The sequence below is a fragment of the Carassius auratus genome, unplaced genomic scaffold, assembly GCF_003368295.1.
Source record: "Carassius auratus strain Wakin unplaced genomic scaffold, ASM336829v1 scaf_tig00217687, whole genome shotgun sequence".
Taxonomy (NCBI): domain Eukaryota; kingdom Metazoa; phylum Chordata; class Actinopteri; order Cypriniformes; family Cyprinidae; genus Carassius; species Carassius auratus.
This window is the reverse complement of record NW_020529188.1, coordinates 88,308-110,918: the sequence shown is the minus strand read 5'-3', so window position 1 is coordinate 110,918 and position 22,611 is coordinate 88,308. Positions and strand designations below refer to the sequence as shown.

At 35.0% G+C, this 22,611-nt stretch overlaps 1 protein-coding gene across 1 annotated transcript in view; it reads left to right on the top strand.

Annotated features, from left to right (window-relative positions):
• Positions 1-22,611, top strand: part of LOC113102096 (insulin-like growth factor 1 receptor) — an 83,058-nt gene that overhangs the window by 41,703 nt on the left and 18,744 nt on the right. Inside the window, exons 3-12 of the mRNA XM_026265755.1 lie at positions 7,685-7,988; positions 10,710-10,849; positions 10,945-11,089; positions 15,670-15,878; positions 15,986-16,112; positions 16,225-16,478; positions 17,358-17,525; positions 17,937-18,141; positions 21,659-21,939; positions 22,027-22,160. Coding sequence (XP_026121540.1) covers positions 7,685-7,988; positions 10,710-10,849; positions 10,945-11,089; positions 15,670-15,878; positions 15,986-16,112; positions 16,225-16,478; positions 17,358-17,525; positions 17,937-18,141; positions 21,659-21,939; positions 22,027-22,160 — 1,967 coding nt within the window. The remainder of the gene's footprint in view (positions 1-7,684; positions 7,989-10,709; positions 10,850-10,944; positions 11,090-15,669; positions 15,879-15,985; positions 16,113-16,224; positions 16,479-17,357; positions 17,526-17,936; positions 18,142-21,658; positions 21,940-22,026; positions 22,161-22,611) is intronic.

The window sequence follows — 22,611 nt, the reverse complement described above, 5'->3', positions numbered from 1 at the left end:
TCCACTCAATGTCTTTTGCATCTTCAGCATAATCCAACAAAACAGTGTAGATCAGGGGGCTCCAAATTAAAGCACACCTGAACCACCCAATCAAGGTCTTACTATAAGCTTCCAGGCAGGTGCGTTGAGGCAAGTTGGAGCTAAACTCTGCAGGACAGCGGCCCTCCAGGACCAAATTTGGAGACCTCTGATGTAGATTATGGTTTGGCTGGACAGCAAGATGTCTTGGGTTTGACAGATGTCTGCGTTTATGTGGTGAATGCAGTGCAGATGGCTTTAGCAGGACAAGCAAAAAAAAAAAAAAAAACGTATATATGTCAACATAAATCTAAACACTGGCTGCTTTTTTACCCATTTTGCTATTCATTGTACTGTATTTTATTCAGTATTTAATTGAATTTGATAATATTTTAGAAAATACAACAATTTTACAACCTGTATTTATTTCTTAATATTTTTTTTTACATGTTTTGAAATGTTCTAAAAATATTTATTCAGATCTGTTTAGTCATATTTTCCACTTTTCCTGTGAATATATACAAAACAGTGTGTGTTGTTGACATGGAAAACTGCACAGCTGGCTCTTTCCACAACTGCAAATCAACTTTGTTGACCAGCATGTTAGGAATCACTCCGGCTCGCTAAACGTCCCTGCAGCTGGATGCACAGAAACTATGTGAATGAACACGCTTCTGAGATTCAGATTAAGTATATCAAAAACCATGCTCAAATTGCAGTTAGCTGCTTCTTCTTTTTACTTTGTTTCTTTGGAATCACTGTTGTTGTATTCATTATGCAACTTGATACATTTATTATAGTACAAACGATTTCTGCTTCAAATAAATTATTTTCATCAAAGAATCCTAAAAAAAAAAGTGTTTTGGTTTTCACTTCAATATGAAAGCAGCACAAATGTTCTCAATGATTTCTGAAGGATTACGTGACACTGAAGAAGACTGGAGTTATGATGCTGAAAAATCAGCTTTGCATCACAGGAGTAAAATACAGTTTAAAATAAATAAAAAATAGAAAACTATGATAGTGATTAATTCAGTACAGGAAAAAAATTGGTTTAGTCAAACTATTTCACACAGTCTTTATGTATAATAGTATAAAGAACTAGAAACTGATAAAGAACTGCATTAGCAACTGAAAAGCTGTTGGCTAAAGTAACTAAAAGAGCAGATCCATGAATTATCATGATTTGTGCCCTTGAGAAAACAACATGCGCTTTATAAAATAAAGTGTAAATTATCTTTTAATAATTATGCACATCCAAAAAGCACCGACTATCCTATTTTAAAAAAGTATTTCAGAGCCTGAACTTGTTGTTTTAAAGGATGCATATATAGAGATGTCCTCTTTAACGTCCCTGACAAAGGCGCTCAGTCAAGGGTGTCTGGTCATGGTTTGTTTTTTTCCGTGTTTAGATTAACTGAGATTCCAGCATGGTGGCCTTGTGAATACTCCACCGTTAGTGTCCTTTAGCTGAAGATGGGCTACCTCAGTCAGCCAAAATGAGCTGGGTTGACTTCATTATGACCTGATGATAGCTGAAATGGTGCTTTGTGGTAAGTGCAAGCAAAACAGATGGATTCAGACCTCAGTTTTCTGCGAGTTTTTAATGTTTTAAAGTAGTAGTTCAACCAATAATTACAATTCTGTAATCATTTACTTACCCTCAAATTGACGGTAGCCATTGACCTTCGTAGTATTTTTACGGCAACTGTTTTTATTACCAACATTCTTCAGAATATATGTTGTGTTAAACAGAAGAAAGAAACTCGTACAGGTTTGGAACAACATGAGGGTGAGTAGATAATGACAGAATTTTTATATTTTAGGTGAACTGTCCCTTTAACTTAAATTTGGTTGTTTAAATGTGAACGGCCGACTCTCTTGTCAAGAATTTGCTCTTTGAACGCTGCTTGTGATCAAGAATAACTCTGTCAGATACACATTAAACTGCAGACAAGGTTTAACGTGCGTTCCCACAAAAGCGTTATCATTTAACTCTTATCAGAAGGTTTCTTTTTTTTTTTTTTTACACAAGCGTCCTCCAGGACGACTGTTGCATGTAAACTACACCTCGAGTGTGTTATTGCATCCAGCTTTTCTTCTCCCCTTGGCCTTGCTCGACCCTCTTTGAAAGTTTATCCGAAGACCCTTCCCTAAAAACCGTCAGTCTTTTGCCGCTGTGGAAAGATAAAATTAAAATAAATAGTCTTTCTGTGGCTTTTTTGAGATATGTGATTCGTCTACCCGTGGTCTTCCAGGTTGTAGTAAGGAAAGATCGGGCAGCTGAGTTTCTCTGATCTAAATGTAGGACATTCTTGTGCTAAAGCTGGTGTTTTTCTTGCTGGTGCTCTGACCTGAATCAGTTTTTCCTCTCCCCTGTTACAATGCGCTCTTATTTAGAATGATAGCAGAGGACTCTGGTCGAATTATGCGTAGTCTCGGTCGGATAGAAGACACGGACTGGATTTGTTTGTATAGTGGGGCTGGATTTCACACTTAACGCATGCACTGTATATGCCATATATAAAAAGAGCTGACCTAGGGCTGTGCAAAAAATCGAATGAGATTTTCATGCACATCTCATCAGTAAAGACGCTCCTTTTATTAGAAGCATTATCTCTAGCACATGTGTTCAGATCAGGGTTGCCAGGTTTTCATAACATATCCTGCCCTGTTGCTTCTCAAAACTAGTCCAAAACTAATCGCGATTCCAGGAGGTTCCCAGATAAAAAAAAAAAGTGCTCCACGGGGTTAAAATATAAGTTTTTTTTTTTTGGCATGGCTGTCTTGGTAAAATTCACATTTTAGGGGCTAAATATCACGTTATTGGTATTGGGGTTGCTTCGAACTGCGGACATGAAAAACAACCGCAGACTTGGCAACACTGGTTCAGGTGGAGCGGCAGTTACTACACAGAGCCGTAGTCTACTGACAACTAACACAAAATCACTTTCAAAATCGACAAAGAATCGCCACCGATTTTAAAATCGATTTTGTGTAGATTGTCAGTGAATTACGGCTCTGTGTAGTAAATGCCAACCAATGTTGCCAAGTCTGTGGTTGTTTTTCATGTCGGCGGGTCGAAGCGACAATACCAATAACGTGATATTTAGCCCCTAAAATGCGAATTTTACCAAGGCAACCATGCCATAAAACTTACACCGGAAAGCAATTTTTATCGGGGAACCTCCTGGAAACGCGATTGGGTTAGTTTTGGACTAGTTTTGAGAAGGAACTGGGCAGGATTTGTGTAAAAACCTGGCAACCATGATCTGAACGCAAGTGCTGGAGATATACTTCTAATTACAGGAGCGTCTTTACTGATGAGATGTGCATGAAAATCCCTTTTTTTGCACAGCCCTAAGCTGACCACAGGAAAACTCAAATGTTTTTTTTATCTGTTTCTGTGTCTGGAAGATCACAAATTCACTTTTTTCATTCAGTGGCAATAGTTGAACCATTTAACTATTTTTCAGGGGCATATAATTAACATATTGGATTTAGTTTATGTGAAAGGGTGGCAATAATTTTATCTATCTATATTTTTTTCCCCCAATGTATTTATTTATTTATTTTATTTTTGAGGGAGCATTTATTAACTTATGTTACTATTTATTTAATTTTAGTTTATTATAGATTATTTAGAAGGGTGACAATAATTCACTCCAAAAATTATTTTCAGTGGCATTTATTAACATTTATGTTGAATTTTCCCCCTTTTGATTGTTTGTTTGTCTATTTATTTATTAATTATTTGTTTTGTTTTTTTTAATCTTTTTTTTATTCTGAAGGTTTGCAATTAGGGCTGGGATAAACTATTATTTTTTAAACGATTAATCTATCGATTATTTTTTCGATGCATCAATTAATCTAACTATTATTTTTTCCAGACCGATTCGATTTCCTTAACATTGCAATATATGTTTATTGCTCTTAAAATTACAATATAAAAGACTGACTAAGAATGCATCACTTTGCACTTATAGAGATATATAAGAGATATAGAGATAGCATTCAATAAAACCTTGAAGCCTTGAAAACACATAGCTTACTGAAACAAGCTTACTGAACACATAGGGTCTAGCTTACTGAAAAAAACACAACCTGTTTTTTACTGAAAATAAAAACAGGTCGACGAATCGATGCACATATTTTGCGTCGACGTTGTCCCAGCCCTATTTGCAATATTTCACTCCACAGTTATTCTTTATTGGCATTTATTTTATTTATTTTGATTTATTTTATTATTATTATTTTTTATTATTATTTATATTTTTTTATGTTTTGACGGGGTTAAAATATTTCCCCCTTAGTTTTCAAGGGCATCAAAACCTTGAAGCCTTGAAAACACATAGCTTACTGAAACAAGCTTACTGAAAAAACACGACCTGTTTTTTACTGAAAATAAAAACAGATCGACGAATCGATGCGCATATTTTGCGTCTACATATTTTTTGCGTCGACGTCATCGATGACCTCGACGCATTGTCCCAGCCCTATTTGCAATATTTCACGCCACAATTATTCTTCATTGGCATTTATTTTATTTTATTTTATTTTATTTTTTTTCTTTATATATATATATATATATATATATATATATATATATATATATATATATGTATGTATGTGTATATATATATATATATATATATATATATATATATATATATATATATATATATATATATATATATATATATAATTTTTTTTTTTTTTTTTTTTTTTTTTTTTTTTGATGGGGGTTAAAATATTTCCCCCTTAGTTTTCAAGGGCATTGTTACGATATATGTTGTTGGATTATTTATTTATTTTTGTTTTTGTTTTAGTTTATTTAGAAGAAATAATCGTTTACTTGTTTGCTGCATAAATGATGTGATTTCCATGTGAAACACTTAAATTAATAAGTAGCATAATTATTTCTCAAAATGAACAATTAAGTCTATTGCATATACAATATATGTTTGTCACATTACATTATTTTATTGCCATAATTTGTTGTCTATAGTTTTTAATGAGACTTTCTGCCTCGAGTTAATTAGTCTTTCCCACCAGCCCAGGGCATTTAATGGTGATTAGGTCATAAGTTTTGATAGTTTAAGTAGTTTTTTGGCAGAAGAAAGTGTATACATAAAGGAATCCTTTGACTGTGGTGAAGTATGTTCCTATACATCACCGCCTTTGTGACAGTGAACCTTTGAATTCTTGGGGCTGTTTGCATTAACAGCACCCCCACCCACTCAAAGTTCTCTTATTTTTTTATTGCAGTCACGCAATAGAAAAACGAAAGAGGTCTGGCTCAAAATTAAATTGTTAAATTGCGTTTTCTGCATCATGGAAATCATAGGGCCCTACAATTATCCCTTCAATGTATACTCCCACACTTGAACTGCTCCGGTTATTGAACACTCAAGTGATTATATAATAAAAGAGCAGCGCTGAGTCTAGGAGGACTCAACGGTATCACACACACTCCGGGCGCATCGCGTTCAACTTGAGCAGCGCTCTAAAACGGTTTATTTATTCACTCCAGCAAGGACGAAACGCGGAGAACTATTGCCATAGATTTTTCCCGATAACCGATTGTTCCAGCAATCAACTATCGGTGCCGATTAATCGGCTAAACCGAGAAATCGGTCGACCTCTAATATTTATATAATTCATATTATTTAAAATTGTATATTATATAATAAGCCTTTCGCGGAGCCCCACCCCCCTTAGTTACTGTTGCTACCTCCGACAAACAAATGGTCAAACACGACCAGCGCGACATATTGCCATGTCGGGAAGAGGTATACCAGTGCGTGTCAGTGACCTTTTTTGGAGCAATACCTCCGCGATATCATCCAGATCGAGGCAAAAGGGGTTACAGTATGCAGTGGAGGGATACATTCAAAATATTAAAATACGCAATTAAGGAGACACGACTACTATCAAGGCTAATGTTTACCGGTCTCAAGCGAAATCTGAGAAACCCCATGACCTGTACCTCAAATGCAACCAGCCCCACCTTGTGGACCAGTCATGCCGGTCATTCTCTCTCATATGTTATGGTCTATTATTGTCTATTGCGAGTAGCGATTTTGTTCAAATACAAGGGTATTTTAGCTAGCTAAACCTACATGTGTGTCAAAGCCATTCAAAGCTAACTAACATTTCTCTGTTGTTTTGAGAATCAGGATCAGAATGTTTTATTTCCATTGTTAATGAACAGAATTCACAAATAGAGAATTGCTTTGGCTTAAAAGGTGCATAACAGATAAAATAATAAAATGAAATGCATAAAATAAAATATAAGGCATTCAGATATCCATTTTATTTTATTATCTGTAATGTTCGATGCATTTAACTGGGAGTGGGGCCGTCCACACTGTTTTATCCATTGTAGCCACCGCTCACGTTGTGTTTTCGGCTTTGGGAATGGAAAGAAAACAACTCCTCCAGACAATCTCTCGGGGTATCTAGTGTCCGATTTACAAACGCTGTGGGCGCACCGCTTCACCATCTTGCTTGGAGTCGATGTTTGTGGGAGCTGCTCACATAGTAACGGTTGCTATGATGTGTGATTGGACAATGGCCGTTCTGGGGGAGGGGCCGGCGAAAGGCTAATTGTTTATTTTATTTTTTCCATTGTTGTAGTATTTGTAGTACAATATGATTAATGCTGTCCTGTCGTATTCATAATATTACATTTTAAATGCTACCATTTTTGATGTTACAAATTTTATAATAAAATAATATATATCAAAATAAATGTCATATTTAAAATGGTATATTACATAATTTTTTTATTGTGTTCTTAACTTTGTTACACATTACGATTAATTTAAAATGTATTCCTAATTTTTTTTTTAAGTTACATTGCTTAACAGTCATAAAGTATTTTAAATCAAATATTAAATTATGAATTATTATTAAATTATTATTATTCTGCTTTACAATAATCCTTAACAGAAAGCAAGAAAAGGGGTATTTTTATTTATTATTATTATTATTATTATTATTATTATTATTATTATTATTTGTGGGCAAATATTCAGACATTTCTTTGTGAAAAATCAATTATAAGCAGTAATGCAAACAAAAGCAAATCCTTCAGAAATGTCACCCTGGACCACAAAAACAGATATTTTTAGCAATAGCCAAAAAAAAAAAAACTTTGTATGGGTCAAAATTATCCATTTTTATTTTATGCCAAAAGTCATTAGGTTATTAAGTAAAGATCATGTTCAATGAAGATATTTTGTACATTTTCTACTCTAAATATATCAAAACCTAATTTTTGATTAGGTATATGCATTGCTAAGAATTTTCTCAGTATTTTGATGTTTTTGCACCCTCAGATTCCAGATTTTCAAATAGTTGTATCTCAAACAAATATTGTCCGATCCTAACAAACCATACATCAATGGAAAGCTCATTTATTCAGCTTTCATGGGATGTATAAATCTTGATTTCCAGAAAGTTTTGTGGTCCAGGGTCAAATATTACAACTATCCGTGAACCCATTTCTTCCTTGGTGAAACTCTTTAGCCTAAGGATGTTTCCATTTAAATATTTTTCTGCTGAAATACACTGAAACAGTTTTTGGTTTAGCATAGTTTTCTTGAAACAAACCCTGAAAATGTTTCACGTCAGCATTCCCCCTCCTGTGTTTTCCCTCCAGTTTGTCCGAAGTGGTGCGGACAGCGAGCGTGTACAAACTCAGGCGAGTGCTGCCACCCCCAGTGTTTGGGCAGCTGCACTGTGCCGGACAACGACAGGGCCTGTGCCGCCTGCCAGCACTACTATCACGAGGGCCGCTGCGTGGAGGACTGTCCATCCGACACGTACAAGTTTGAGGGCTGGCGCTGCATCACCAAGGACCTCTGCTCCAAAGTCCACCTGCCTGATTACGACCGTTTCGTGATCCACGGAGGAGAGTGTATGTCTGACTGTCCACCCGGATTCACACGTGATGAGAACCAGAGGTACAAACTATTAAACTTCTTTTTTTTTTTTTTATTGTGTGTTTCATGAATGGTAATATTTAAATCCCTGGTTTCACAGACAAGGCTTAAACCTAATCCCAGGCTAAATGCATGTCTGGACTATTTTAAACTGAAAGATACTTAAACTGATTGATCTTAAAATATGTCAGTGCCATTATTTTGTCTCAAGATGCAAACCAGTAATGTTTATTTCTAAGGCACGTTTATAAAAAGTACTTAAAGGTCCTAATTGAACTATGGCCTAATCCTGGTTTAATCTAAACCCTGTCTGTGAAACCAGGCTTTAGTGAAAATTTGTGGATAAAACAGTGAAGATTCAATGTACATTTGTTTGTTTTTATTCCTGTTTTTAGATAATATTTTTTTTGTTCAGTTGCATTTTCATCTATTTTAGTTTAAATTATGCAACATCTGTTAGAGATTTATTTGCATAAATATTTTCCCCACTGTGTGTGTGTGTGTGTGTGTGTGTGTGTGTGTGTGTGTGTGTGTGTGTGTGTGTGTGTGTGTGTGTGCGCACACGCTTAAACCATACAGAATGAGTTTTTTTGAAAAAGTAAAAATGCACAAAGTTTCCTGTGAGGGTTAGGTGTATGGTTGGTGTAGGGCCATAGAAGTGTGTGTTTGTGTGTGTGTGTGATCAATGGAGACAAGACAATCACAAGGTGGTGATTAAACGATTAAAACTAAATTAGTAGGCCTACTACTATAACGTAGGGTCCTGCAAGAAAAAGACAACACCGGCAAATCCGTGGCCAGAACACCAGAATATGAATGCTTGCGCAAAGTCTTTCGCTAAGCGTAGAAAAACATAAACACTTCACATGGCTCAATGTATTAAGATGCTATTAAAATATCAAATTAAATATACAGTTCACTATTTTAATGAATATGTACGTATATAGTATTTTCCTCACATACCGCAAAATGTGGCATAATGGACTAAGATGATGAAGGCCATACTCATACATTATTAAAATACATAACTAATATGTACAGGCAGCACATGAGCCCAGAATAAACGCAACACATAAACTTTCACGTTAAGCATTTTTCCATATAGAATAAACTGTCTACAACTCGTTTATTACTATCACTGTCTTTGTCCATTTAGCTACATTGTATTTTATTTATAATGATTTTCTATAGGAGGAAAACGTTTAATGTGTAATTTAACACACTGCGTTCTGTACTCGTCTGCTTGCCTGTACGGAGCTGATCCTTTTAAAATCACTTAATGCATTTCATAATACACGTTCATATTTGCTGGTCTGTATATACATTGAGTCAACAACAAGACATATCAGCTAGGCCTACTGAATTGTCTTTATCATCTTAGTCTGTTATTAGGCCACATTAAGCGTTTTGTTGTATGGGAGGACTAAGTTTGCGCATTGTGTTCACAGCCATCTGCTTGCCTTGTAGTACAATAAATAATAACTATATATCGAATTTGGTCGTTTAATTGAACTTAATGTATCTTAATACATTATGCCATATTAAGTGTTTGTTTTTTCTACAGGAGGAAAACGCTTAACGAAAGACTTTTTGTATAGTAGTAGGCCTACTAATTTAGTTTTAATCATTTAATCACGACCACAGCGTCTTGTCTCCATTGGCAACACGCACGATTTGTGTCGATAGCAAGTGACGTCACAGATAGCGGAGAGTGCAAGTAGCGATTGCAAGTGACATTGTAATTTAGTTTCTTTTTTCTTGTCTTCACCACCTGGCTACTGTTGTAAAATGTTGAGAGATTCAAACAAAAAGTTATCAACAAATAGAAGAAAATAAATAAAAATAAAGACTGCAAGTGACGATGCTAGCAGAAGCACAAGTGTCTGAGAGTGCAAGTGCAAGTCTGGATCCAGACCCTTCTCTTATTTTCTTATTATACCGTATTTTCCGGACTATAAGTCGTACTTGTTTTCATAGTTTGGCTGGTCCTGCGACTTAGAGCGCCCTCTCGCAGCTGTAGACGGTAATGTTTTCTCTTGGTTCTAAATAAATGCGACTTAGTCCAGTGCAACTTATGTTTTTTTGCTCATCATGATGTATTTTTGGACTGATTTGACTTATACTCAGGTGCGACTTATAGTCCGAAAAATTTTGAAATTCAATTATATTTTACAGTGTTTCATTATTTATTTCATTGGTTTCACTCTGTATTTTAAAGTTGTGTGTTATCTGACAAATAGACTTTTTGGCATCTACATCCACAGAATTTCTTGTGAAAATCCTGTCAGTTGCACAGTTCAACACATCCTCTATCCCTTGGGTTAAACTATATTACTCGTCTGTTTCACAGCTCTCTGAATACTTTACAAGTAAACCCACTCAGAGTTTAAAATAAAATGAGATATATTTAATGATAATGGCCTTTACTTTACTTATAAGGCCGTAGTACTCTATTTTTTAATTCACAGAAATCTGACAAAAGTGTTCAGATCCTTAACTGCAAAGCAATCAGACTAACCCTATGAAAACTCACAAAACACACTTCTGATGAACTCCGACCAAACCAATCATGTTCCTTTGTTATAAAGAGCAAAAAAAAAAAAAAAACACAAAGTTGCACTCATACTCTAGCTTTCACCAAGCTGAAGGTCACATGATAAGGTGAAAGTGAGATAATTGGTTCTTCTGTGTTGGTTTTTGTGGCGTCGAATCCTGATCTTCCTTTTATCCCTGTGTGTGTAGCAGCATGTTCTGCACTGCCTGTGATGGCCTGTGTGACAAGATCTGTGATGAAAAGGTCATCGACTCGGTGGACGCGGCTCAGTCCCTCAAGGGCTGCACTGTTATCAAAGGGAACCTGCACATCAACATCCGCCGCGGCAGTGAGTACCTGCAGCACAGCAGCTCCTCAATCAGCACTGGAGCGATTGGTTCACACCTTCTCACTGACACACTCTCTTTACCTCCATCTCTCTAGCTAACATAGCATCAGAGTTGGAGAACTTCCTGGGACTCATCAAGACAGTGACAGGATACATTAAGATCCGTTCATCACACGCCCTGAGCTCTCTCTCCTTCCTCAAGAGCCTGAGACACATCCATGGAGAGGAACTATGGGAGGAGTAAGATTTGAATTTGACTCTTTGCACCTCTTTGCATGTCTTAACAGTTTGTCTGGCCACGTTTAACACATAGCTTCTCAAAATCAAAGCCAATCAGGTGATATATGATGCTTAATAAATTCCGTATTCAAATTCAGAATTTAACCCATGGAATCTGTATTAAGAGTTGATTTTCAATAATATTTGTTAAAATATGTGAATTTTCCATGTTAGATTTCCATATGTTCTGACCTGAGAAGTAAATTGAGTATATTGAGTTTATATCTGAATTTGTAAATAATAATAATAATAATAATAATAATAATAATAATAATAATTGTTGTAATAACTGTTATTATAATAATAATAATAATAATAATATATTGTTATATATTTTATATCATATGAATATAACAACAAAATTAATTTATAACAACAATAATGATTGCTATTATCATTCTATTTTTATTATAATGTTTTTGTTATAAACTGCTCAAAAAAATAAAGGGAACACTTGTGAGTTACATTGTGTTGTTAAGTCTTCCCTTTATTTTTTTGAGCAATATATTTTTATGTAAATAACAATTATTATTATTATTTTATAATGTTATTATATAATGTTACTATATAATGTCAACAGCAAAAATTATATATATATATATATATATATATATATATATATATATATATATATATATATATATATTCTTTTTTTTTCGTAATTTTTAGTTCATCAGTGTACTTCAGTTGTTATTGTAATTAGATTTATGTGGTTATATATATTATTAATATATAACAATAACAAAAATATTGTTTTTTAATTTGTAATTTAAATAATTGTATTAATCAATACACTTCAGTTATTACCATTACTGTATATCAGTGATGTTAATGTATAACTATTTTTAATTTTACAACATATTATTTAAAGCCCCTCAATACACTTCTTTTTTTTTTGTAGTGTATTATTATTTTTATGATATTTGAATGTGGAAAACAGGATTAAAAGATAATAATCTTAATTGATCACATGCCTGTTGTTGGTTATAAGGGTGTGTGAATCAGAGAAAGTACAGAATCAACGTCAAACTTTTCCTTAAACGGAATGGGTCCTGTGCGTCATAGAGGAAATGTGTTATTTAATTAAATCCCTGTTTGTTTACTGTTATCCCATTTTCAGGACAGATCAAAACAGGCCTCTCTGTGCCATGTTACGAAAGACTAAAGTGAGCTCAGGGAATGCTTTTGGAGACAAATATAAACAAACAAACCCTCCATCTACATATTCCACATTTATAAGTCCATTCCGTTAACATTCCCTTAAACATGAATCACCAAACAAACGTCAAGGCTGTTATATACCTGTCTGATAAATACAACAAGTAGAACATTTGTTTTATACAGACTATCTTTAAGCCATTAAATGTAGGTGTGGGTGTAAAGTGACAAGACATGCATCAGACTAACGCTTTCAGTGTGCTGTAGGTTTAAGAGAAACACTTGCTCTTAATGCATGTGAAGTGCTTACATTCCAAACGCAGCTTTTACTGAAGCTGTTTATCTTTCATGATAATTTACGTCACTCCCAGTGAATCATCAGCGTATATATATATAGTAATGGCACAAATGTACTGCAGCTTCATAACCACAGAGTTCAGGTATTTATGAAAGTGACAGTTGCACTGAACATCTGAATTCACTCAAATTTCTGTAAATTTACATTTTGTGTACGTCACAATAATAATGATAATAATAGATTTTATTTGTAATACGCCTTTCTTAATACTCAAAGCGCTACAACATATACAAACAAAAAAGAACAAGTCAACCAAGACTACACATATCAAAAATAAAATCATTGTAATAGTCATACATTAAAAGCTTCAGTAAAAAGGTATGTCTTAAGAAGTTTCTTATAACAATCCAAGGGAAGCAGCATTCCTAATAAACACTGGTAATGCATTCCATAAATAAGGCACTTTATAGGGAAAAGCCCTCCCCACCATGGTTTTTAATTTACAATGAGGCTGATACAAGGAAGCAGAGTGGAGAGAGTGAGAAGGTGTGGAAAGAGTTACCAAGTCACAAATGTAATCTGGAGCCATCCCATGTACTGCTTTATATATTAAAATCAGAGTTTTAAAATCAATGCATTATTGACCCAGGAGCCAATGAAGTTGCTGGAGCACTGGGGTAATAATATGGCGTGAGGATGTATAAGTCAAAACCCTGAGTTTTAAATATACTGTAGTCTCTTAACAGAACTTGCTGGTAAGCCCCCAAAGAGAGAATTGCAATAATCGAGCTGATATGTGATGAAGGCAGAATCTAGCCTCTCAGCATCAAGGCCTAGAAAGAAAGGGTCTAATGTGAGCAATGTTATGAAGATGGAAGAAAGCGACTTTAGTTATGTTTTTGAAGAGAGATGAGCATCTGAGCTTCAAAAATCACACCCAAATTACAGACCTGAGCAGAAGAAATATTTAGGTATTATCAACTGAAAGTTTCAAATTACTGAACTATAATTATTGAGTGCTTATATAAATCTGGGTATCATTCATATAACGATTCCCCAGGTCATACTTTTGAATAATCTGTCCAAGAGGGAGCATGTAAATACTAAATAGAACAGGTCCCAAAACTGACCCCTGAGGGACACCCTAACACAAAGGCCTAGTCTGAGATCTATTAGTACCCAGTTAAACAAATTGAGATCGCTCTGAAAGATAAGATTTAAACCAATTCAACACAGTTCTAGGTAGACCAATCCATCTATGTAGTCTGTCCACTAATATGCTATGACATTTTGTATCGAATGCAACACTAAGATCTAACAGAACTAAAATGCCACAAGCCCAAGAATCGGCTATAAAAGAGAAAGTCATTAAAGACATTAACTAAAGCAGTCTCCGTGCTATGTCCAGACCTAAACCCAGATTGAAAAGTCTCTAGTAGGCTATTCGTATAAAGATGAGTTTGGAGTTGGCTAACAACCACCCGCTCAAGAATTTGTCCCATAATTGGATTTCTCAGCAATATCCCTCCCAGGCTTTTTTAGATACTGGTGTAACTGCAGCCACTTTTAAAGCAGGAGAAACAATCCCTTCACAGATTGTGAGACATTTACAGTAGCGGTGATGTGGGGTACAATAACAGAAAAACAGTTTTTCAATACAGTAGTAGATAAAGTATCCAGTATACAAGTAGTTGAACAAGTAGAAAACAAGTTGAGAAACAAAATCAGAATCAACAGCATTGAAACTTGAGAAACCATATTCAGAGAGATTTGGAAGATGCTACTCAACAAATTCAGAAGCAAGATCACTGGCAATTATAGATTTTCTCGATTTTAGGTGAAAAGTAATTGAGAAACTCATTATACTGCTAAATCGTGGAACAGTTAATGTTAACTGGAGGTTTAATAAGATAATTAACTGCTCTAAAGAGAACTCTGGGATTAGATTGGTCACTGCAAATAATTGTAGAATAATATGCCATTTCTGCAGCTTTGAGAGTATTGTGGTATTAAATCTGATGCTGATACAAAAGTATTTTATAAACTGTTCGACTTTTGTTTTCTTTTTTTTTTTTTTTGCATCTCCACTCTGCCTGCCTTTAGCTTTCATACAATACTAGCTAATGAAGAGATGAAGGTGTGTGTACTGACTATGCTCAAAAGGTAATTGGTCCTGAAAATGAATACTGATTAAAAGACAGGGTTCCCGAAACATTAAAATATCAGGCAATTTTGGAAGTTGTGATTTCTAGGCCTGTAAAAGTCATGTAAATTAATGCTTAAGAAAAACTAAAAGAAGAGTTCAATAATATTTTTTTCAGGTTCTATAAATAATAGAATTTTATATTGTTTCAGATGATAATATTTTAATTTTTTTTTTAATGATCAGTTCTAAAATCAGATTTCTTTGTTTTGGTTCAATCATACATATATATATGTACATTATATATATATATGATTGAACCAACACAAAGAAATCTGTGTGTGTAAAGAGAGTGAACTTGCACAAAGCAATTTACAGCATATTAAAATATTTTAAAGCTCGGCAAGAAGGTAATGGAATGTAATATTTATTTAATATTTTTTAAATGAGTTTTTTTTTTCTTATATTCTTATTTTCTCATATCTTATCCTTTATTTATATTTTATTATTAAAATAGTTTTTTTTATTTCTGTGTTCTAATGTTAATTTTATTTATATGTTTTTGTTATTTTAGTACTTTAAGTTAAACAACGGAAATGAGAAATTATTTCAGTTAAAGTTTATTTTACTTGAAATAATGATTTTTTTTTTTTTTGCTTTTAGTTAACTAAAATAACCCTACTTGTCATCTCTGTCAGATGCTTATACGCCTCCAGTTGGTAATATTTTGATGATGAATAAGAAGTGTTGCTGTGATTTGCTATATCAGTCGTTAAGTTTCAGACACGCACAACATTAGTTTAGTGGATTCAATCCTGGATTTAAATGCATTCGTGTTTAACAAACTGCAGTGTGTAGGCAGACTACTGTTGAATTATATTTTATCAGTTTTTTTGTTTAGTCTTTTTGGTCTCTTATTCATTGTTATTATGTTGTTTTCAGCATGTATGCTTTTGCTGCCTTGGATAACCAGCATCTCCAGCTTTTGTGGGACTGGTCCCAGCACAATCTCACCATAAGTGCTGGAAAACTGTATTTCCGCTTGAATCCCAAACTCTGCATGTCCGAGATCCGCAGAATGTGGGAGAAAACCGGAATTAAGGAGAAGTTTTTGGAAGGAGATTTCCGCAACAATGGAGACCGTGCAAGCTGTAAATATGATTTGTTCTCAATTGATACAAGTAAAAATAAGTATAGACTGTATGTACATATTAATGTTTCATTTTAATTTTTGTAAATGCGTATTTTTTTTTTTTAGGTGAGAGTGAAATCCTTAAGTTCATATCAAATACCACCAGTAGTAATAGAATTAAGTTGACGTGGGGTGGTTTTCGACCACCCAATTCCAGAGACCTTGTCAGTTTTATTGTATACTACAAAGAAGCGTAAGTGTTGCTTTTTATTCAATCTTTTTTTGTCTGTCTTTTGAGCAGCCTTTCTCGGTACCATTAAAATGTTCAAGCAGCTTTTGTAAATAGCCTTTATGGTCTCTCATAGGCCTTTCCAGAACCTGACAGAGTTTGATGGTCAGGACGGTTGTGGATCGGACAGCTGGAACATGGTTGACGTTGACTTACAGGAGGACCAAACCCAGAACCCAGGTGTTACACTGTCCATGCTGAAGCCCTGGACTCAGTATGCTATCTTTGTCAAAGCTGTCACGCTAGTTGTGGAGGACAGGGACAGGGACAAGGACAGACAGCGTCTAGGGGCGAAAAGTGAAGTGGTGTACATTCGGACTAAACCATCAGGTAAGGAACTAGGTTCAGGTCCGTCATGAATTTAATTGAAGTCGTTTTTTGCATGTTTCCTAGTCTGTGCACTTATTCTTTTGTTCATTAAAATAGAGAAAGAAAAAAAAAAACTTTTAATAAGCATATCAAATTGATCGAAAGGGACAGTAAAGACTTTTACGCTGTTAAAAAAAGGTTTCCACAAAAATATTACGCACCACAACAAACAACAAACAAAATATTTCTATTGTAGCAATTCAGCATATAAGAATGATTTCTGGAGGATCATGTGACATTGAAGTCTGGAGTAATGATGCTGAAAATTCAGCTTTGCATCACAGGAAAAAATTACATTTTAAAATATATTACTATTAAAAACTGTTATTTAAATGTATTTAAATATTTCACAATAATACATACTGAAAATGTATGTACGGTATACTGTCCATGTCCAGAAAGGTAATAAAAACATCTTCAAAGTAGTCCATGTGACATCAGAGGGTCAGTTAGAATTTGTTGAAGCATCGAAAATACATTTTGGTCCAAAAATAACGACTTTATTCAGCATTGTCTTCTCTTCCGGGTCAATTTTTGGGTGAACTAACCCTTTAAAGAAAATCAAACCATCCACATCCCTAGCGTCCACATTATGGAGTTTAGACAGTGTTTTAAGAAAATTTCAATAATTTTAGTTGCTGATTAAGAATAGGATTTTTAGCAGTGTCAATTTATTCCATGTAGGGTGGATTTAAATCTAGACAAGTAACTCGGTGGTTGTAGTCTTAAACCCCAGAAGGGATGATTCATGGTTTTCCACAGGTTTCTCCAAAGGGAATTACTCTGAAGTAAACATTTGTGGTTGCTTAAAGAAGAACTTTTTTTCTTCTTCTACTCCAGCACCCTCAATGCCTGTAGACATTCGTGCATACTCTAATTCTTCATCAAAGCTGGTGGTGCGGTGGTCTCCGCCTGTGTCCCCCAATGGAAACCACACCTACTACCTGCTCCGCTGGAAGCAGCAGGGCGAGGACCGTGAGCTCTACCATCACAACTACTGCTCCAAAGGTCTGGTCTACATTACACCCTTAAACTGAGCACCATTTGCCCAACAGCAATTCACACATTCATCCATGAAACGGTTAAACATATTATTGCAAACATCTGAAGCATCCAGTGTGTAGTGGAACTAGATTCAATTCTGTTTGAATACTCTTAGTATTCAATGTCAGAATCCAAAGAGCTTTGCCATAATCAAATAATGTGCAGCATATTCAAGCCATTCAACTCTGTCTGAATAATATTAGAGCTGCTCTCAAAACCTCCCATTACTCATACTTAAATATAATTTGCTTGCTTTCTTGCTTTTCTGCAGCACTTTCCGAATTTACATTTTGAGCATATTGAAATAATACCAGATTTGGTCACTAAAGGTCACTACAGGAAAAGTGTAACCATGTTTATGTTGTTTCTTGACAGAACTGAAGATCCCAGTCAGGATTTCAGCTGGGGGTTTGACAGAAATCGAGGACACCAAACCCACCAATCCTGAAACAGGGGGGCGGGACAAAGCCCCCTGTTGTAAATGTCCTAAAACAGAGGAGGATCTGAAGCGAATCGAGGAGGACATCTACTACCGCAAAGCCTTTGAGAACTTCCTCCATAATGCAATATTCACCCCCAGGTAAACTTAAGAGTTTTATTAGGAATATGATTATTACTCTCTCCAAAAAGATCATAACAAATTGTCTTCTTTTTTTTTTTTACATTACCGTTTGTGGTCGTAAGAATTTTTAGATTTATTTGTATTTATCTTTTCGAAAAATCAGCAAATATTTGATCAAATATACAGTAAAACATTAATGTTGTGAAATATTATTACAATAAAATATCTGTTATTACAATATTCTTTTTCATCACACACTATATTGATTTTATTTTTTATGAATAATATAAAGGATATACAAAAAGGAAAGAGAAATCGAATCAAATCAAATTAATTATCATAATCAAATTCATATTTTTTATTCAATAATACTTTATTATTTTTTGTTTTTGAATTATTTAATATATTTTTAGATTTATTTATAAAAATTCAAGTCATTATTTCTAACTAATTTTAATTTATTCCTTTTTCTTTTTTTCAATGTTTGTTTGTATTACTGATTAAAAAATAATATATATCTGCAAATAATCAGTTATCATTATCAGCGCTATCCAGTATCGGTTCAATCAGTTTAAAGTGTCCTTGGTCGAACAAAGTAAAATAAAAAATAATAAAAAATAAAACATTTAAATTAAAATATTACTGGCCATAAAAGATGACTTTCATGATACTTTTACTATAAATTGTCATCGTACAGAAAAAGGCTCAGTAAAGAGTCTACTTTTGTACTACACATAAAAATCCCAGCCTGCAGGTTTGGAATGACATAAGCATGACCTAGAGTATTAAATTAAATTGGCAACAACTTCAAAATGAATGTCAGAGTTGAAGTCCTCATTCCTATCCATGTTTTGATGCATCAGCCAGTACAAAACATCCATTTAACTTCAAATTAAAAGCTTCAGTTATCAATAAATCCATGTTAACCTTTCATGATCTCAAAGATGAAGATTGAAAGGGACCCTTGATGTCTCTGGATGGTAGCATTTGTAATGGTTCTTTCGTTTCTTGTCCGAGAGGTTGTTTTGGAACCTTTTCAGCGTTCCCTCAGTGATTGTTTCCCTCTGCCCCTGCTGTTAGTAATCATGTGGTACGGGCTCTTGGTTCTGGATCCAAATAGCACAGGAGATGTTAAATTTTCTCTCTGATCTCAAAGGTGTAACACATTAAGTGTTCTGTGCTAAAATGAGTACCGGCATCTGTATCCTATTATCATCCATCATCATGTGTCCCGCCGACAGCGCCAAAATCGCTGTATACCTGAGCGGGCTTCTATTGAAATCAATGCATCGGTGAATTCAAGATTCAGGCAATGCAGGACATCAAAACGGCATCTGTATGCGTTATTTGGGACTAGATTATCCTGCTGTGTCTGCTCCGTTTTTTTCCTCTGCATGTTTGTCATTGCTTGGCTTACGAGGAAAGCAGCGGGGCAAGAACTATGTCAGACAGCTGAGAAGTAGCCTATGTCTGTACCCGGGCCAGCACAACCAGTTTTTATTGAAAACCGAGATATTGAGGGAAGTGCCTCGAGTTCCCCCGAAGTTCAGGATTTGGAGAGAGCGGGAGGAAGGGGGAATGAGAAGGAGAGGAAATCATATCCATTCAGTTGCCGTTCCCCCCTCAAACCGCTCGGCTGCCAGGAAATGCACAGTAATGCCATCTGGAATACCAATGAAATAAAGGGAAGTTCCCCTCCAGCCGGAGAGCACACAGATCAATGAATGCTGCTCTGCACGGAAGAAGATTGAGAGAGAATGAAAAAGAGATGTGGGAACAGAAGGCACAGAAAAGAAGAGGGAAAGTCACTGGTTTAGAGAATGGAAATGTCCAGAATGGCTTGCTAGCATATGACTTGTGCTGTTTTTAGTGACATTTTTACTAAAAGGGGGTTTGGTAATAATTTAGGTTTAGGGATTTCATTTGAAACTTTCTGAAAGACACTGAAAAATCATGTGGCTTTTTCAAAAAAAAAAAAATTTTTTTTTTATATACATCAACAATGCATTAAATTAATGAATATTGACAGTAAGGGTATTAATAGTTTTACAAAAAAAAAAAAAGGATTTAAATTGGATGCTGTTCTTATAAGTGTTAGAAATAAAATGTCTTAAAAATACATTAATCTTTTTGAATATATTTTAAAATGTAATTTATTCTTGCGATGCAATGCTGAATTTTCAGCATCATTACTCCAGTCTTCAGTGTCTTTCAGAAATCATTTTAATATGCACATTTGCTGCTTTCTTAATATTATCAATGCTAAAATTATTATTTTTGGCCTTTATTTGAAATGGAAATCTTTTGTAAAAAATAAAAGTAGCTTTTTGTATATTTAATGCATGCTTGCTGATTAAAAATAATGTATATAAAAATACTGATCTCTTTGAAAAAGTTAATCTGTATTGTAGCATGCAATAGGTTTGTATTCCATTCTTAACTTAGCCAGCGATTAGACAAGGTTGTGTTTGGGCCAGCATATCCAGTCATATACAGAGGGATGCATAGCTTCATATCACGTCTCTCTGGCCACATGCTCTCAGGCAAACTCAACCCATCTGTGGTGGAAGGATGTGTGTCTAGCAGGCAGAGGAAGGACTTGCAGCTTGTAGGGAGTTGAGGGACAAAATGCTCCAGCGTGTGAGTGTTAGCAGGCCGAGGAATAGAGACCAGCTGTGGTGTGTGTGTGTGTGTGTGTGGATGGATTCAAGGGGATGGAGTCAATGCCAGATCATCTGAGGACAGGATCCGTGATTGCTTTGGCAAGTACGAGAGTAACTTGCTCTCATGGGAGAACAGCCATGTGGTTGTTACCTCACACGTTCATAAATGGGGTTAAAAATGGTTTCCCCAATATTAAGGAAAAAGCTCCCTTCATGTGTCTGAACTGCTGTCGATTAGCACAGAAAATAAACTGCATTTAAAACTAAAGTTGTCATACACAGTTGCCCGGAAAAGACATGTATAATATTAGAAGAGATCCTGAGAAATGATGCCGACCAATATTGATTCTAAGTGATGATTATGTATAAACGAAAATGGATTTTATATACCATGTATTTTACAAGTTAACTGTTTTCTTTCCACTCCTCTGTATATGTTTTAGAAATGAAAATGATTGTTTCATACAATCTAGGCAGATAAATAATAATAAAATACCTATTCTTTACTTATTTTTTCAGGTTACGTGCATATTAATGCGTTTACAATGGAAGACTTTGGTGAAAGGAATTGCACTGGAATTAATGTTTAAACAGACACAGTTTCAAAATTCTAGCTACAAAATGTAATAGTGCTTTAACTTATACATTCAACTTTCATTGAAAAAAAAGCTAATTTTACAAACTAGGGCAAGTCACAGTTAATATCTGTGTTCAGTATTATCAGAGGTCAGTAGTGCTGATACTAAAAAATCCTTTATTATTATAATTTTTAAATGAATATTTCTGTAAATGTTTTAAATAAAGAGTTTCAGTTTCTGCACGTCCAGAAGTTGAGCTTAAAGTTGCAGTGTTACTCTTCTCTTTGGTTCCAGACCTCCCGACAGGCGACGGCGGGATCTGTTTGGTGTGGCCAACGCTACTTCCATCCACACTCTGTTGGCGGGAAACTGGAACCTGACAGAGGGTAACTTCTCTCATGACGAGTTGCCTAGACAGGAATTTTCCTTTATAGAGAAGAAGGTGAAGGAGCGTAGCGCTGACATCAGTGGCTTGCAGCCCTTCACCGTTTACCGCATCGACGTGCACGCCTGCAACAAAGAGGTTTGGCACTGCAGCGCAGCCGCGTTTATCTTTTCCCGCACCAAAGCGGCAGGTAAGAGCAGGACATCAACATGCAATCGAAGGTGAGGCACTGTTTTCAAATACGTCATTGACAAATCTGATTTCTTTTTTCTTGTAGACAGAGCAGATGACATTCCTGGTCCTGTGACTTGGGAAGGTCTGGAGGGTTCAGTGTTTCTGAAGTGGCCTGAACCGCAGAAACCCAATGGCCTGATCCTGCTGTATGAGATACAGTATCGTCTCGGAACAGAGGTGACCGTTGTATTCACTCGTGTCATAATAAGTTTTTTTTTTAAGTTTGATTCATTGGTTCAAAAATTTCAAGTGGTGTAACATTCAAGACTTTCAGGGGAAAAAATTACCTTTATTCATTGTTTGTTATTATTTAAATATTTTTTTAATAATGCTTTCTTTTCTTTTTCCTTAAAATTGTCCTTCTTTTTAATCCAACAGGACTTTTGGTAACACTTTAGTATAGGGTCCAATTCACACTAATAACTAGTTGCTTATTAGCATGTCTATTATTAACATATTGGATGTTTATCAATGCTTATAAAGTACATATAATGCATGATATCCATAATCCTACCCAATACCCTAAACTTAACAACTACCTTACAAACTATTAATAAGCAGCAAATAAGGAGTTAATTGAAGCAAAAGTCATAGTTAATGGTTAGTTAACAGTGAGAATTGGACCCTA